We start from the raw sequence: 19,104 nt of genomic DNA, 5'->3' as shown, positions 1-19,104 counted from the left end.
TAGCTTTTTCCCTCTGTGTCCTGGTTGATGACGTCTAACTTGAAGAACTACGGATATGCTAAACTACAAACAATGGCTAAAGAAGGGAAGAGCTCAGTTCCAACATCCTACAGTTTCAGACATGATATGAAATAATGGCACAAGGCAAAGCAATAACCATAAATTGCCAATTTGGGTATTACAGCAAACTGTTGTTAGCAAATCCCAGTAGAAGAAGGAATGTATGCAACTAATGGAACATGGAATGCAGGAGCCCATTGTCCTGACTGACAAAGGATAATGGTGACATTTACAGCTGAGGAAATGTCACTGGCTGCATTTGACATCTCAGTTTACATGAACTGTGTAATACAGAATGGATGAAAACACTCACAGCAATTATGAGTGAGCCACAAGTTATAGCCTAAATAAGAACTGGGTAAATGGATTACTCATGCTTTAGGTGGTATCTTACAGATTTTTAAAAATACCTCAATGATTATTTTTATTGTGGCATATTTTACTATGCTTTAATCATGTTTTTAATGCTTTCAAATGCTTCAGCCAAAAATCCTTATAAATTTTCAGATATTTAGGTAAAATGTGTTTCATTAATTCCACTCCTCCATCACAAAACAATTGGAGATGCTTGGATTTTTCTTGTTAAAAACTCCATGATTAATTGCCTCAAAGAACAAGCATAGGTAGAAATTTTGAGAAATGCTTTTATCAGCTTTTGCTTTTGGAATTCCTCTCAATCTGAGAGGTACATATTGAAAGATTGTCCCATTATCCACTGATGTGGACTCAAAAAGAAACTTACTTTTATACGTTATTCTTGTTATGGTGTCTCTGTTAAGCATACGATTTAGAAATGGATTTGATGATTCAGATACCTGTGATGGAAAGAATTCATTGTCAAAAAAAGCAATAACCACAAATCTCTTATTTTTGGAATGTCTATCTATTTACCAGGATGGGGGGCAGGGTAGGAGGAAGAGAATCAAGGGACAAATACAGAATTAGCAAAAATGTTGATGTAGTGCAAGCAGATGAAGTGAGTGCTGGTGGTTAAACTTTGGACCAAAGTTTCTCAACCTTGGCAATTTTAAGATATGTAGACTTCAGCTCCCAGAATTCCCCAGCCAGCATGTTTTCATGGCTGGCTGGGGAATTCTGAGAGTTGAAGTCCACACATCTTAAAGTTGCCAAGGTTGAGAAACGTTGCTTCAGACAGAGCAGGCTATTAGAAACAGAAAGGAAAGGGAGCTGTACTCTGAATGCTCCGGGTGTGAGCTGCATCAACTTTTTGCCATTCTAGTTTTTGATTTGAACTGAAAACATAATAACGTTGGAAAAAAGACATAATATGACAAGGCTATGCTCTGGATGAAGAATGCCTTTTCATCCACTTAGGCAGGACTGGCCATGAACCCCCACAGCTCTTGGCATCTATTTTGTGGGGATAAGAGAGAGAGTAGGGTACGCTGAAGGAGTATGCTCCAGACTCATTAAAAGGCTCTCATTTAGGCAACAATCTGGAGTAAAACCTTGTCTGCTCTGATGGTCACCACAGCTTGATGTAGCATATTCTGCCTCAGATCACAGCATGCTGCATTCTCATCTATGCTGCAGTTATAGTTGGATGCACTGTGGATTCAAAACAATTTCTAGCTGGAGCATTTAGGAAGCGGGAGGAGGTCTGGGCATCAACCTATGCTCCTGCCTAATCACAGTCAAGACCAGTACAATTCTTCCACATCCAACATGCAGGAAAGGCAATGACCAACATGGCCTTAAAATACTACCCTAGAAAGATAATGAAGCCCTTCCCCTCTTGCTCTGAGGCCAGGTATGAATCTGCTTCTTTGTGGTTTCTTCTGCTGCATTTTGAAATATCTTCTCCTCCGCTCTCTGCCTTGATTTAGAACAATGCTTGGTTACATTTTCATGCAGCAGTGATGCTTCAAGGCAAGACAGGGTGAAGGTTCCAGAGTGAGATCTGACCATGAATTTTATATAAGAATTAGCCAGTGCTTGTCATGTTGACTCTTGGGCTTGGACTACATGACACAAAATATGTGATAAAGTCTAGGAATAATTCAGAACAAAGATGTACTAAGAAAGTCTTCAGAATGCGATTCCCACCTGCATTGTCCTTTCTCTGCTCTTTTTTTTTTTCCTCTTTATTTTTATTATCCGAAGAGCAGGATGCAGGGGGAGCATTTGGAATACATTCTCAAGTGTTCTGATAGTATGAAAAGAAGAGATCTTTTTACTGGATTAATTTCTGTTGTAGACCAGGGGCACTCAAACATTGTGACACAGTTTTCCTAAATCAAAGAAACCACCTCCTGAGATGTTAAAGAAAAAGGGCAAATACAGATTTGTTTTTCAGTGTTCTGCCTGTCCTGAGCATATCAGATCATCACTTGGACATACAGGATCCTTTTAAGTGCTGAGAAACAATCTGATTGAAGAAAAGGTTGTGATAAAAAACACACACATCTGCTTTTTTAGCCCCATCCAATCGGTTAAAAATTGTAATCATGGTTTGAGCATGGAGACATGTATGCCAGCCCTGCTGCCCCCAGCCTTGAATAAGGAATAAGGCTTCTTATTCTTATTCTTCCTATTTTATTTAATGGACAAAAGAGAGAATCCATGAGATTCCTTAGTAGTACTTCATTCCTGTGCCCATTTTGAAGATATTATTATGCTGGTCTAAGCCCTTTCCCTAAAGTCCCTAAAGGACTTACAGTGAGTGGTCATTGTGATCAGTGATCCTCTTGTGCAATGGGGATTTGTGATCATACCAAATGCAACAACCACCTTCAGCCAATGCACTGTCTTTGTTCAATTTTGGGAGGTGTTTGTGTGTGTCTGTGTGTATCCTATTCTTTCCACAGTTACATTAAAAAAAAATTCAGCTAACTGCTGCAGTGTGAAAGCTGAACTACCTTTTGGTTCCATTATTAGGTCCAAAATTCTAACTGCCTCTAATAGATAAAAACTGCAGCAGCTCAAGGGAGGATCAGCTTAGATTTTCCTCCATCTATCACTTTTATAATGCACCTCTCCCCATGTCATTTCTTTGGCCAGTTGCAGCAATACCATTCTGAGATCCCATACTAGAAGGAAAATGGCCAGTTGGTGAAAAAAGCGGTTGGAGGGAGAAGATTAAGCTCTTTGGACACAACAAGGTGCCCAGACTCATGTCTGCTACAAAAAAAATAGGATTGTACAAATCTTTGAAGGGTGTTACACTTGAATGGAGATTTGAACAAAAAGGCCCTTTGAAGCACCTCCTAATCAGTGGACTGGAGAAGCTGTGCCATTTGACTCAGCAATGGTGGCCTCTGTGAGTCTGCAGTGCATGTACAGAAGCTACTGTTGGTAACGTAGATCAGTTCCAACTCTCCTCTTCATTGAGATGGAGTGACAGATGCATCCCTATTAAATAATATAACAGGAGACATATTGCCACCTGCACCGCATTGCTTTGGAAAATATGAGATGGTCCTCTATGCGTTGGGCAACATATTCCGAGGACTGCAGATACTGGACTACATCAGCTTTCAGGCTGATGTTCTGCTTCTAATTCTCCCTCCACAATTCTGACTATCCTCAAAATGGGCACAGGAATGGAGTTCTTCTGAAGAATCTCATGGATTCCCCCTTTGTCCATTAAATAAAATAGGAAGAATGTTAATTCTTTTATTTTTTATTTTAGAGTTCAAAATCAGTTACTAAGGAAGGAAGGATGGAAGGAACTTCCTTTAGAAAGATAATTAATAATAATAATAATAATTATTATTATTATTAACTTCCTTAGTAAGTACTTTGTTATAGCATAAATAATATGCTGATCCCTAAGGTAAAGAAAGGCTGCTAAGCGGCATCAAAGAAAATCCATTTAAAACAGAAATTACAGTTACAGCTTTTCATGTGCAGAAAGATAAAAATATTGGATTTTTAAAGAACAGTATTTCAAAATAAAACATACAAAATGCAAAATTGCTTAACACGAATCTCATAATTTTCTTGGTTGTGACCCCAATCTTTATTGTTCTCTAATGATTTTTTTTTTAAAAATCACATGATTAGATATTTATATTTCACTTTATTTTAAAATTCAGAAAGGTGGTCCCACCAAGTCTGGCTTTTCTCTAGTGCCAAGTGAAGTGCACCAAAAATCTACAAATCCAGCTTTTCGGAACTTATCCGAGGATACAAAAAGGAACATGCATAAAGAAATGCTTTCCAAATATTATGTCTGCCTTTACCCTAAATGTATGTAAATTATTTAGTGCAGTGGACATTGGATAGTTCACTGGGGAGTAATGCCCCTCTCCTTTGTGCAAAAAACAAACCTCGGTAACAATCCATTCTAGAAGCATTTATTAAAGCGTGAAGGGAACAGAAAAACATAAGAATGGGATAAGAAAAAAGGCTCTAAAAAAAGACCAGTGATGTTTTCTGAGCATCTGCAGAAGAGTATTATTCTTATTAATAACACAATAATAGTGCTGTAAAATATTAATGTGCTTTCAAGAAAATGGAAGTGGATTTGTATAATGTTTGTGTCTCACTCCAAACTGAGGTAACTTCTGTAAAGTATAAAAGTGCTATCCCCAAACAACCAGCAGTTTTTTAACGCAGGCAGTCTTCAAAGCCACCTTCCCCATCCTGTAAATAGCCCACAGAATTATAATCCCTCTGCTGCATGGGGACTCTGGAAGTCATAAGACCAAAACTTCTGGAGTATCAAGTTGAAAAGGGCTGCATTTAGACTTACGGGACCTATGCACCAATGCTCTTAATTTCTTACAATCACCCAACAGAATGTAATTCAACATTTATGAAATTTTACTATACTTACTTTCATAAATATAGAAACTACCACCAAGCCATTGGGACTTTTTGCAGCTTCTGTGACATTGGTATATAACTCATGGTTATAGTGGATTAGTTGAACCTAAGGACAGAGGGGAAAATGAAGAGTAAATACTGGAGAATCAAACCCACTCTTCTCTTATAAAGCAACAAACACCCTCTTTATAAGGGCAGATCTGTTTGCAATATGATTTCCATCAAGTGTGTACATTTTATGGTAAATTATTATTATTATTATTATTATTTTGCTACTCGCATAATGTTGATAATCACAGTGGTCATCTGGCTTGTGTAGCAGTGCATCAGTTGTTCCTCGTCTCAATTGTCAATGAGTGAATTTAACACATTAAGATGCTGAATGCCCTGCAGAAGTCAGGGCTGTTCTGCTGCAAAAGCACTCATATAATCCAGCAATGTGTCCTTCCTTCCTTCCTTCCTTCCTTCCTTCCTTCCTTCCTTCCTTCCTTCCTTCCTTCCTTCCTTCCTTCCTTCCTTCCTTCCTTCCCCAGCATATTTTTCTTTAGCATCCCGAGCTCTGCACTGGGATAATTCAGAGATAGTTGGAGGTGGATCCTTTGCACATTTGTGAGACAAAGGAAATGGTACATGCCAAGTTAATCCACTAGGTGTTATGGTGTATCTCCTTTTCTTTCCCAGGATAGGCAATTCCACTAATTACTATGTACACAAATTACAATCTTTTCCATAGCTGGCTGGGGAATTCTGGGAGTTGAAGTCCACACATCTTAAAGTTGCCAAGGCTGAGAAACACTGCTCCAAAAGAAGACCCAAATAAATGCTCAAAAGGTATTTTGACTCTGTGGGTCACAAATCTTTTAAACTTTATACAGACCCAGGTATTATTAGGGAATTAGTGATTAACTGTTTATATATATTTTGGTATCTATTCTTTGTGTACACATACCCTGTATCTATCTATCTGTCCTTCCTTCCTTCCACACACTCATGATCTCCTAACAAGCGAAACCGATGTGTGCACAAAGATATACCCCTCCCTTGCAAATATCCTAGACGAAGATCTGCTTTCCCACCTTGCAAATTTACAACACTGGCAAGTTTTGCTCTGAAAGATAATATCATTGTTCTAGTAATGAAAGAAGTGCCAAAGCTGTTCTACCCTGTGCTCCTGGATGTTGTTAGAAACATTCTTCTCTCCTCATCTGCAGTAATGACTTTAAATCTAGGCTACACAAATTAAATTCTCATGATAACCACTGCATTTCAGACAAACTTAAAAAAAAATGTATGCGGCTAAAAGTGTGGATGATGGAGGAGAAAAATACCAACCTTTTTACCAGGAATTATAATCCATTTATTCTTCCTGTTAGCATTTTTCACACAGCCTCTGCCTTACGTTTCCCTACCAACATATTTTTAGATTTTTAAAACCACTGTTTATTTTGTAAATCAAGTTCCTCACTCTAAGTCCTTTAGGGAAAGGGCTTAGACCAGCATAATAATATCTTCAAAATGGGCACAGGAATGGAGTACTACTGAAGAATCTCATGGATTCTCTCTTTTGTCCATTAAATAAAATAGGAAGAATGCTAATTTTCATTCTTTTTGGAGTTCAAAATCAGTTACCAAGGAAAGAAGGAACTCCCTTTAGACAGAACAGCTTAGTAGGTACTTTGTTATAGCACAAATAATATGCTGATCCCTAAGGTAAGTCTGGATCCAAAAATGGCTCAAGGAGTGAATGGGCTTCAGGACCCCTTTTATCCTCAAAAGTTCTTGCTTTGTTGATTAGCTGGGATTGGGTTTTTTCCCCATTTGTGCTCAGGCCCAGCTTCCTTTGTCTGGTTCTGGTGACATTTTTCCTTTGTTTCCTTAACAACTTGTTCCCTTCTTATCTACCTCGCCAAAGGCATCTTTTAGACATGATTCCTGGCTTTTTGTCATCTCTGCTTACATGGCTGCTCCATCTTTAGGTTATGGCAGGTTCAGCCTTGTCTCACACATCTTAACCACTACACTCTTTACAGCAATCTCATTGTTCCCCTTCAGAAAGTACAAGAAAGAGATAACTTATCACACATACATCAGCAGACTGCAAACACGAAACAAACTTAGTTAATAGATTAGCGAGAGGTTGAGACATTAAAAGCACTCAGAAACTAGTTCTCCTCTGCATCCCTAGTAAACAGTAAAGATCCCAAGTCCGCCAAAGCTGTGTCTGTATATAGCTACTGCGTCTTCTCTCAAGACGAAATGGCACGATGTGTGTGAGTCACTCTTCCCCTATACTTTTGTGCACTGTAACTTCTCAAAAATCCATCTGAGTGGCCATTTCCCCTGCAACAAGGAAGGGAAGGTGTGAGCTTAGTATTTCAGCAAACGAGTGAAAAATAGCTCTCACTTGCTTTCAAGAATTCAGTGCCAAAGGCTATCTGCAATATTTGTAAAAGAAGGAGATAAAGTTAGGAAGGTTGTATCTCCTAACTGCAACAGGGAAGACTGTTGCCTCAAGGTGTTGGATAAGTACAGATAAATGTGCAGAAAAAAGCACATTCATATAGCAGATTCTACGCTGTTTAGGTCTTTTAGTGTAGCCATGAAAGCAGCAAGGATTTTCTTGCTTTGGTTTTAATGTACAAGGTCATACAACTACACATCCTGTTAGTCACAGACATCGCTGTATTCATTATATAATCTCTAACTTAAGAAATTACTTTCATTAATAAAACAATCATGGGGAATGGAAGGGATGCAGCAATGGATCTGAAGAATGTAATCCATCCACTATTGCAGAGGAATGGATGTGTCAAAACATCTGGTCAACTTCACATGCAAGCACCTGAGCCAGCTGTTTGGCATGGCCATGTTTTTACTATGACACAAAGCAGCAGAATGGTCACGTACCAGGCAATCTTGAGAGACACGTTTCAGCTGCTCGGGAAGCATAATGCTTTGCAACTGATCCTCCGGCTGGAGAAGCATAGTGTAATAAAGAAAGCTGACTTAAATAGGAAGGGCAAAATGGCTGTCATGACAATGTCTTAATTCTGCTCTATTTTTCTCCTCCATCAGTATATAAACAATCACTTAATCTTTTTTACTTTTGTCACAGTGGACCCCAAACCAACCAACAAACTAGAAACTAAACTGGTCAGAAGAAGTACATATATCAAAGGCAATGAAATCATGTACAGTGTTCTGACAGCAGCAATGCTGGAGGAAGCAGCAGCATGATTATTATTGGTGTCCTTGTGAAGAATTGATGAGATTTTTCGCTAAATGGTGAAGAAGGGTTACAGTCTCATTAGCCACCCATTTTGGATTTTACTGAATGTTCCTAACACCTTCATTCTCTGGAAGACTGCCCCTGTTGGCTTTTTGGGGCAGTTTATCAAAGTCTGTGATTTTTTTATTTTGTTGTACCTACAGGCCAGAGGTCAGGAGTTCATGAGCTCAAGAAGGAAGAAATCATGAGTCCTGGTCTAGATGTTTCTCAGCTACCAGTTAGAGATGAAGGCACAGATGCTGATGGGAAAAAAAACTGTAATAAAAAACTTGTAGTGATAGGGCTACTATATCTGGCTAGCAAAAGTCCAAAAGCTTGTTAGATGGTAGTAAAGAGGTAGAGTTTTCTGTATATCGTGTTGCTGTCTAACAGTTATTTGGAGTTTTGCAGCCCAGACATGGTAACCTTACATAATGTTCCAAGGAAAGGAGAGGCAGTGATTAGTCCCTAGTTCCATAGTTACAAACAAATCCATATAAACATTGAAGGTCTCAATATGGTGAATTGATTTCTAATAATGCCCACATGAGCTATTATAGCTCAGGTGTTACTACAGGAAGTGGTAGAGCTACAGTTTATCTGTCCTAACTGCCAGGAAACACGCTGAGACAAGGAACTGGTCTCATTAGTTTCATTGCTTGTACATAACAGGAAAATCCTAACAAACTGAAGAAGCGTGGGAAAACCCCAGCCATATAAACCCCAAAGGTTAAGGCGGTTCCGATCTGTGTCTCTTGGAATGGCTACCTAATTCCTCAGTGCTACGCATGCGCTTTACAGCCTGGATGGGAGCCCCCTGCTCGCCATCCTTACTCATGACATTATCAGAGTCTTCTATTTGCTTCATAAAATTAAGATAGAAAAGAGCAGAATTTGCAATGGAGAACTGCTAGATGAGTAAGGGGCTAACCTCTTTATCACTTAACAGCTTTTTCCTGTTAATGCGTTTCTAGTTTTTATGAATCAGTCTGCCCTAAATTGCTGCCCTACAGATGAACTGAACTTCAACTTCCACCATTTCTCCCTGATCAACCTGTCTACATTTGCCTTGCTTTAGTAGATGTTGACTACTTCTAAAATTGTAATTCTGTCTTAAGTGTTCAACAGCTGCACCACATATTACTTTTTGACCTGGTGAAGCTCCCATGTAGTAATGTGACTCTATAATCTTGGTGTGTGATACAGATTTGCTTTTAATTCTGTGCTAGTCTCATCATACTTGTGGGAAATTCCTTTATCCTGATGTATATTTCTACCTAAGAACATCAAACAAACGAACAAACTTAAATAAAAACAATAAAATGAAGATGTTAAGGAAATAAAGAAGAGCAAGCCAATGCTGCCTACTGGAAGAGGCAAGCAGCCACTGTTGAAAGTTAGAGAGAAACATTGTACCCAGCAGTATCTGCAGCAATCTCAGTCATGTCAAAATGAAGATAGGCATGCAATGATGTAAGCATGGAAATGCCATGATTACCTACTTGTGTCAGGTTGTGAGTCACAGCATTTATGCGATTGTGTCATCACACATGTGTCATCATTTGCCTCCTCTTGCAATACCCATTTTTGGATCACAGTAGGGCATATAATGGCAGAGATAGAATCAGCCAATCCAGGTAAGTATGGATATGAGAGTGAGCTACTCTTCTCTTCTTGAGCAATTGATTTATGGAACCTGATCTTTTTGAAAAGTCTCTGACTATAGGACAGGTTATGAAAACAGAACAACATCAAGGACAAGAAAGGATTATCATCAACTTCTTTGTCCAATGTTGTCATGGATTGCTTGCCTATGACAGATGAATCAATATCCATCTGCCAGTCCACAGTGATGGTGCTGTGTTTGTACTGAAAGTCAAATCCAGACGATAGCTCATCAGGTCAAAACTGGAATGCCACCACTTGGCAAAGGCACCATTTTGATTTTAAAACATGGATGGGCCACTTCGGTTGACTAAGGGCCCATGTATGCATGCGTGCAATTTTCAGCCACAGAGGGAGGAGGGCCATGTGACAGTGAGATGATAACATTATTGGAATGGGTGGGGCTGAAATGTTAGGCTGTTTTTAATTTAGGGGGTAGAAAGGATGATAGATGTATAACACCTCTCAGAGGCTTAGGACACCTATTCTGTTGCTCAGATTATAAAAAAAAGAGGTAGAAAAAAGAAAAAAAATCACATTGTCATAAGTTGCTGTCCTGCAATATGATTTGGAGGGCTCTGATTTCTCTATAAATTGGGCTGGGTAGCCATATGCACATGGAGTGTTGCTCATCCTGTTCTACAGAATGCTGAAATGAACCAGTTGGATCAGTCTGGAAAAAAATGGCCAGTGTGGATACATTCACTCAGCCTGCAGATTTATTTATTTATTTATTTTATTTTTATCCCGCCTTTATTATTATTATAAATAACTCAAGGTGGGGGAACATACCTAATATTCCTTCCTCCTCCTATTTTCCCCACAACAACAACCCTGTGAGGTGAGTTGGGCTGAGAGAGAGTGACTGATGATGCTGCTATGTCAGAAACCACAAGTCAAAGAGCCAGTTTGGTCTAGTGGTTAAGGCAACAGGCTAGAAACCAGGAGGCCGTGAGTTCTAGTCCCACCTTAGGCATGAAAGCCGGCTGGGTGACCTTGGGCCAGTCCCTCTCTCTCAGCTCAAGAGCCAATCAGGAGGAGTAGGAGAGTTCTAGTCCCGCTTTAGGCATGAAAGCCAGCTGGGTGACCTTGGGCCAGTCCCTCTCTCTCAGCCCAAGAGCCAATCAGGAGAAGTAGGAGAGTTCTAGTCCCGCTTTAGGCATGAAAGCCGGCTGAGTGACCTTGGGCCAGTCCCTCTCTCTCAGCCCAAGAGCCATTCAGGAGGAGTAGGAGAGTTCTAGTCCCGCTTTAGGCATGAAAGCTGGCTGGGTGACCTTGGGCCAGTCCCTCTCTCTCAGCCCAACTCAACTCACAGGGTTGTTGCTGTGGGGAAAAGAGGAGGAGGAAGGAGTATTAGGTATGTTCGCCTCCTTGAGTTATTTATTAAAACAAATAATAAAGGCAGGATAAAAAAAATCTAAATCCAATCTAATCTATATGAAGAACTAGTGGATGGTCAATGGTAGTAAAGACTTGGTTTGATTAACCAAGTTTTTCATCTGAATGAATCTCCAATTGCAGTATTCTTCATATATCTATTGTAATCTTTTGGAGGTCCCTGGAATTTGAACACAGTGCAATTTGTGCAAAACATTTCAGCAGTTTGCTTTGTATCCTATCAACATGTCTAAATTTTTCATTCTTCCCTCTTTTGCTCCTCTGAACAATGATTCAGTGTTAATTTAATACAGTATATATTCAAGGCACACACTGAATAATTACATGTGAAAGTCAGAAAAACTTAATTATGACCTACAGTATACTCTTCCTAACCTTTCATGTTTAGAAAAGTTAATACAGCAAATGTAGCATTATACAATCATATTAATGGAGTTATTTGTACTGTATATAGACTGTAATTCTCCCTCTCTGCTTATGCTCCCAATAATTTGGTTAATCTAATTTTGCTCCCAGGATTATGGGTTTCTACCATTCCCACTAGACTATGCATTTCCTCTGCTGTTGATTTTGCTTGAATTAGTTAAATAAATCATAATGTTTTAATAATAATATGGACTTAAAATCTCATGGCAAGTAGATTTAAACACCGTTTGTAATGAAAGGCCAACTATTTTAAATCAACTTAGCAGACGGGGATTGTGATAACTCCTATTTTATTACTGCACTGGTAATTCACTGGTATTAAAATGCCTGTTTTTTTTAAATAAATGGGACACAAGAGAGAGAGGGGGGAGGGAGAAGAAAACGAGGATGTAGAAATAGAAGCATCATAGAAGCTAAAGCAAATGCATTTAATAGGCAAGAATAAAAGTTTAAGAGGATTAATGTATGCAGCAGAGAAAAAAACGGGTAAAGGGATTGGGTCCTGCACTGCATGTATGAGTACATTGCTGGATGATGGGCCCAGTTTGCAAGAAAGACAAGCAGGCAATTCTTAAACCCAATAGTCCGCTGGCTTGAAGATTCACAAAGGGAGAGAATACATTTAAACTTCTTTGGGGAGCAAGTCATATGAGCCAGCCCTCCCTGAACTTTATAAAAAGTTATTAAGCATGTACCCAACTTTGCTTGTCAGGGGCTTGCACTTTGGAGCTGGGAAAGCTAACTTAAGTCTCCTAAATTCAGAAAAAGCACTAGAATTTGCTTACTGACTGTGAGGAACACACTTGGCTGTGTTGTAACAGGTTATTTATTTTAGAGTATTTTTAAAAATACAGCTCTGTGCTTGACTTTTCAGTTTGGTACTCTTACACTGAAGTAGGCATTATCATTTGAAATAACTTTCCTTCAAAGATCCCACACAGTTGTTTTGCTGCATAATGTCCCCTATAGAGTTGTACCTCAATGGCTCAGGATTCCACTCCTGATGTATTATCAATCTTCCCTGCTGTTCTTAACACAACTGTGATCAGCAGAGATGCTCAGCCTGACAAACATTTGATTTAAAAGAAAAGGTGCTGAAAGCAAGGCGTGCTTTGCTTTTCAGATGGCATATTTATCTTAATTTATTTTACATTAACAGTAAGAATCCTGAACAGGTATGTTTACTATCTGCAGGATGCCTCTGGTTATTAAATAAATACATTTGTAACCATGGCACAATCATAATGGTACATTTAAACTCAAGTGTGTGTATGGTAGTTAGACAATCAATCTAGGCATTTAAACATCCTAAGCAAGACCCTGAGGGTTTAGTTCCACTCTCATCCAGTCCTGCTCTTGGGTGATGGAGAAACTCAGCCTGTGGGCCATGAGTGGTTCTCAGAAACTTTTACACAACTTATCACAGATTTCATACCATCAGTGCTGGGCTCCAGGTAGCCTGTCAATCAACTGATTTGCAGACTGAAGATCTGTGAATGACTTTTGTTGGATAGAAAGGGAAATTTCTATGGCTTTCACTTTCCATTGAGGAAAAGCTAGATGACATGGGCTAAGAGTGGGCCAAAGTCCCCTAATGAGCGTGTCACAGGATGGAATAAAACTTAAAAAATGCAGTGTGCCTCGGAGTGCCTCGGAGGCGGCTCAGGAGTTCATGGCTACCAGGGCAGCCATAGGCTTGTCCCAGATAATTCAGGATCCGACTTGAGACAGTGGCCTCACCTCGGACTTGGTTTTCTTGTTGGAGCAGTGGCAATGTGATCTGAGGGGAGAGTTACAGCTGTCCCCACTGTCATGGTCAGACCACGCCCTGGTGGCCCTGAGATTCTCTTATGCCACCCCCCTCTGCAGGGAGGCAGGACCCATTCGATTGGTCTGCCCCCGGCAACTGATGGACCTGGCAGGGTTTCAGAGGGAGCTGGGGGTTATACCCGGTGATCTGCTGCATGGTCCAGCGGAGGCCCTGGCTGCTGCTTGGAAAAGAGAGGCGGCCGGGGCCTTGGACAGGATTGCTCCTGCGCGGCCTCTCTTGTCCCATTGAACCTGGCACTCCCCGTGGTTCACAGAGGAGTTGAGGGTTTTGAAGCGGATTAAGAGATGTCTAGAGCACCGCTGGAGGAAGACAAAGACTGAATTCGACCGAACACAGGTAAGAGCTGCTATTAAGGCCTACCTTGTGGTGATAAAAGCGGTGAAACATCAATACTTCTCTTCTCTTATTGAGTCTGCAGAATGCCGCCCAACGGCCCTGTTTAAGATCACTCGATCCCTTTTGGGGAAGGTGGGCTCAGTGACCCACCTACAGGGCCGTGCAGAGGAATTTTCTGAGCATCTGCAGGACAGAATCGCTTGGATCCGCTCCAAGTTAGACTCCAGGTGTGAGGCTTGGTCTGGAGATATACCAGGGGAATGGGCTTACCCAGTTATCTGGGAGCAGTTTGATCCTGTTGGACCTGAGGAAGTGGACAGGATCCTACGGACAGTAAATACCACCACATGCCATCTAGAACCCTGCCCCTCCTGGCTAATAAAAACAGCCCGGGAGGTGACGTGTGATTGGGTCCATGCGATGGTTAATACATCCTTGGGAGAGGGGGTGTTCCCGGTGGCCTTTAAAGAGGCATTGGTGCACCTGCTCCTCAAGAAGCCGTCGCTGGACCCTACCATTTTGGACAATTTTTGTCCAGTCTCCCACTTTCCCTTTTTGGGGAAGGTGGTTGAGAAAGTGGTGACTTTGCAGCTCCAGAGGGTCCTGGAGGAAATAGATTATCTAGACCCCTTTCAGTCAGGTTTCAGGCCCAATTATGGGACAGAAACAGCATTGGTTACACTTATGGATGATCTCTGGTGGGAGTGGGATGGAGGCAGTGCATCCATCCTCACTCTCCTTGATCTCTCAGCGGGTTTTGATACCATCGACCATGGTATCCTTTTGGGGCGGCTCAGGGAGTTGGGGGTGGGTGGCATAGTTTTACGCTGGTTCACCTCCTTCCTCCAGGGCTGGTCCCAATCGGTGGTGATGGGGGAGAGATCGGCCCCATGCCCCTTCTTTGTTGGGTGCCGCAGGGATCAGTACTCTCCCCTCTCCTATTCAACATCTACATGAAACCACTGGGCGAGATCATTTGTCACCATGGGATGAGGTATCATCAGTATGCTGATGATACTCAATTGTATATCTCCATCCTGGGTGAAGTAAGTGATGCCGTGACTACCCTCTCCGAGTGTCTGGGGGCTGTGGGGGCCTGGATGGGGAACAACAGGCTTCAACTGAACCCTGGTAAGACTGAGTGGCTGTGGGTTAATGGTTCTTCTGTATCTGGGACATTAACATCTCTGGTTCTGGATGGGGTTGCGCTGCCCCAGACAGACCCGGTGCATAACTTGTGGGTCCTCCTGGACTAACGGCTCCTGCTCAAAGAGCAGGTGGCAGCTGTGGCCAGGAGAGCCTTTGTGCAGCTACGTGCTGTGCACCAGTTACACCCCTTCCTGGATTGGGAGGCCCTTCAAACAGTCACTCATACCCTTGTTATCTCTCATATAGACTATTGCAATGCACTCTACATGGGGCTACCCTTGAAGAGTATCCGGAAGCTCCAGCTGGTCCAGAATACAGCACGTGAGCTGTTTTTGGTACCCGCAGAAGGGCACATGTAACACCGCTGCTGCGCGAGCTGCATTGGGTACCAGTTTGCTTCCGGGTCCAATTCAAGGTGTCGGTTATTACCTTTAAAGCCCTACATGGCATGGGGTCAGGTTACCTGAGGGACCGCCTCTTCCTCATTACATCAGCCCGTCCCACCCGATTGTGCAGAGAGGGCATGCTACAGACCCTGTCGGTAAAAGAATTTCATCTGGCGGGGTCCAGGAAGCGGGCCTTCTCCGCAGTAGCTCCCACCCTGTGGAACATGCTGCTGCCGGAGGTGAGATTGGCCCCATCACTCCTGGCCTTTCAGAGGAGTCTGAAGATCTGGTTCTGCCACCTCGCTTGGGGTGGAGAGGGAAATAGATCTACATGGGGATGGTTGCTATAGACCACTCCTCCCACACTTGGACTGTTTTAGATTCTTTCACCACTTGGACTTTTTAACTTTACTTTTATTTATATTATTTATTATTGTATTTCTATACTGTGTATTTTATGATTGTTGTTTTTAATTGATTGTTGTAAACCGCCCAGAGTCCCCTGATGGGAGGAGATGGGCGGGGACAAATTAGATAGGCAGATAAATAAATAAATAAATAAATAATCACTTGCCTTCTTCTTTCTGGGCATTCATACATATCTCCCATTATTGGCTCTCTAACAAGTAGATATCCTTTGATAAACTGATAATCAATTAACCAAAGAGATCATCCTAGGTTACATTTCTTTTAAAGTGTTTCATGCTGAATTAAGGGCTTTATTACTGATGGGAGAGAAATACAAAAAAAAAAGGGTGCATTATGGAAACATACATAAAGACAAATGCAGTACATTAGGCAAAATTGTGAATGTGTAAATATTAGCCTCAGGCAAAGGATCGTTACCTTGTCGTGGTGCTGGAGCTTGAGCACCTCAATGATGCCATGAGCTAAACCGTGAAGGGCCACCCAAGACGGGAAGGTCATGACAGAGAGGTCAGACTAAATGCGATCCCTGGGGAAGGTAATGGCAACCCACCTCAGTATTCTTGCCGTGAAAACTAAATGGATCAGTACAACCAGAGATATGTCGGTATACCATCGGAAGATGAGACCCCCAGGTCGGAAGATGGTCAAAATGCTACTGGGGAGGAACAGAGGATGAGCTCAACTAGCCCCAGACGTGATGACGCAGCTAGCTCAAAGCCGAAAGGACGGCTAGCGGCCGACGGTGCTGGTGGTGAACGGCGAATCCGATGTTCTAAGGATCAACACACCATCGGAACCTGGAATGTAAGATCTATGAGCCAGGGCAAATTGGATGTGGTTATTGGTGAGATGTCAAGATTAAAGATAGACATTCTGGGCGTCAGTGAACTGAAATGGACTGGAATGGGCCACTTCACATCAAATGACCACCAGATCTACTACTGCGGACAAGAGGACCACAGAAGAAATGGAGTAGCCTTCATAATTAATAGTAAAGTGGCTAAAGCAGTGCTTGGATACAACCCAAAAAATGATAGAATGATCTCAATTCGAATTCAGGGCAAGCCATCTAACATCACAGTGATCCAAATATACGCCCCAACCACAAATGCTGAAGAAGCTGAAGTAGAGCAGTTCTATGAGGATCTGCAGCACCTACTGGACAACACACCTAAAAGAGATGTTATTTTCATCACAGGAGACTGGAATGCTAAGGTGGGCAGTCAAATGACACCTCGAATTACAGGTAAGTATGGCCTGGGAGAACAAAACGAAGCAGGACACAGGCTGATAGAATTTTGCCAAGACAATTCACTCTGCATAACAAACACTCTCTTCCAACAACCTAAGAGACGGCTTTATACATGGACTTCACCAGATGGACAACACCGAAATCAGATTGATTACATCCTTTGCAGCCAAAGGTGGCGGACATCTGTACAGTCGGTAAAAACAAGGCCTGGAGCTGACTGTAGTTCAGATCACGAACTTCTTCTTGCACAATTTAGGATCAGACTAAAGAGATTAGGGAAGACCCACAGATCAGCTAGATATGAGCTCACTAATATTCCTAAGGAATATGCAGTGGAGGTGAAGAATAGATTTAAGGGACTGGACTTAGTAGATAGGGTCCCGGAAGAACTCTGGACAGAAGTTGGCAGCATTGTTCAGGAGGCGGCAACAAAATACATCCCAAAGAAAGAGAAAACCAAGAAGGCAAAATGGCTGTCTGCTGAGACACTAGAAGTAGCCCAAGAAAGAAGGAAAGCAAAAGGCAACAGTGATAGGGGGAGATATGCCCAATTAAATGCAAAATTCCAGAGGTTAGCCAGAAGAGATAAGGAATTATTTTTAAACAAGCAATGCGCGGAAGTGGAAGAAGACAATAGAATAGGAAGGACAAGAGACCTCTTCCAGAAAATTAGAAACATTGGAGGTAAATTCCAGGCAAAAATGGGTATGATCAAAAACAAAGATGGCAAGGACCTAACAGAAGAAGAAGAGATCAAGAAAAGGTGGCAAGAATATACAGAAAACCTGTATAGGAAGGATAACAATATCGGGGATAGCTTTGACAGTGTGGTCGGTGAGCTAGAGCCAGACATCCTGAAGAGTGAGGTTGAGTGGGCCTTAAGAAGCATTGCTAATAACAAGGCAACAGGAGACGACGGCATCCCAGCTGAACTGTTCAAAATCTTGCAAGATGATGCTGTCAAGGTAATGCATGCTATATGCCAGCAAATTTGGAAAACACAAGAATGGCCATCAGACTGGAAAAAATCAACTTATATCCCCATACCAAAAAAGGGAAACACTAAAGAATGTTCAAACTATCGAACAGTGGCACTCATTTCACATGCCAGTAAGGTAATGCTCAAGATCCTGCAAGGTAGACTTCAGCAGTTCATGGAGCGAGAATTGCCAGACGTACAAGCTGGGTTTAGAAAAGGCAGAGGAACTAGAGACCAAATTGCCAATATCCGCTGGATAATGGAAAAAGCCAGGGAGTTTCAGAAAAACATCTATTTCTGTTTTATTGACTATTCTAAAGCCTTTGACTGTGTGGACCATAACAAATTGTGGCAAGTTCTTAGTGGTATGGGGATACCAAGTCATCTTGTATGCCTCCTGAAGAATCTGTATAACGACCAAGTAGCAACAGTAAGAACAGACCACGGAACAACAGACTGGTTTAAGATTGGGAAAGGAGTACGGCAGGGCTGTATACTCTCACCCTACCCATTCAACTTGTATGCAGAACACATCATGCGACAAGCTGGCCTTGAAGAATCCAAGGCTGGAGTTAAAATCTCTGGAAGAAACATTAACAATCTCAGATATGCAGATGATACCACTTTGATGGCTGAAAGTGAAGAGGAACTGAGGAGCCTTATGATGAAGGTGAAAGAAGAAAGTGCAAAAGCTGGTTTGCAGCTAAACCTCAAAAAAACCAAGATTATGGCAACCAGCTTGATTGATAACTGGCAAATAGAGGGAGAAAATGTAGAAGCAGTGAAAGACTTTGTATTCCTAGGTGCAAAGATTACTGCAGATGCTGACTGCAGTCAGGAAATCAGAAGACGCTTAATCCTTGGAAGAAGAGCAATGACAAATCTCGATAAAATAGTTAAGAGCAGAGACATCACACTGACAACAAAGGCCCGCATAGTTAAAGCAATGGTGTTCCCTGTAGTAACATATGGCTGCGAGAGCTGGACCATAAGGAAGGCTGAGCGAAGGAAGATCGATGCTTTTGAACTGTGGTGTTGGAGGAAAATTCTGAGAGTGCCTTGGACTGCAAGAAGATCCAACCAGTCCATCCTCCAGGAAATCAAGCCAGACTGCTCACTTGAGGGAATGATATT

At 41.7% G+C, this 19,104-nt stretch overlaps 1 protein-coding gene across 1 annotated transcript in view; it reads right to left on the bottom strand.

The window, feature by feature from the left end:
• The window catches only part of CA10 (carbonic anhydrase 10), a 395,508-nt gene that overhangs the window by 26,203 nt on the left and 350,201 nt on the right, over positions 1 to 19,104 (bottom strand). Inside the window, exons 5-6 of the mRNA XM_063296562.1 lie at positions 4,862 to 4,957; positions 803 to 875 (exon numbers count right to left, since the gene is read on the bottom strand). Coding sequence (XP_063152632.1) covers positions 803 to 875; positions 4,862 to 4,957 — 169 coding nt within the window. The remainder of the gene's footprint in view (positions 1 to 802; positions 876 to 4,861; positions 4,958 to 19,104) is intronic.

The sequence above is a fragment of the Candoia aspera genome, chromosome 2 (assembly GCF_035149785.1).
Source record: "Candoia aspera isolate rCanAsp1 chromosome 2, rCanAsp1.hap2, whole genome shotgun sequence".
NCBI classification, from domain to species: Eukaryota; Metazoa; Chordata; class Lepidosauria; order Squamata; family Boidae; genus Candoia; species Candoia aspera.
The sequence above is the reverse complement of the archived record's forward strand: the minus strand, read 5'-3'. Positions and strand labels throughout refer to the sequence as shown.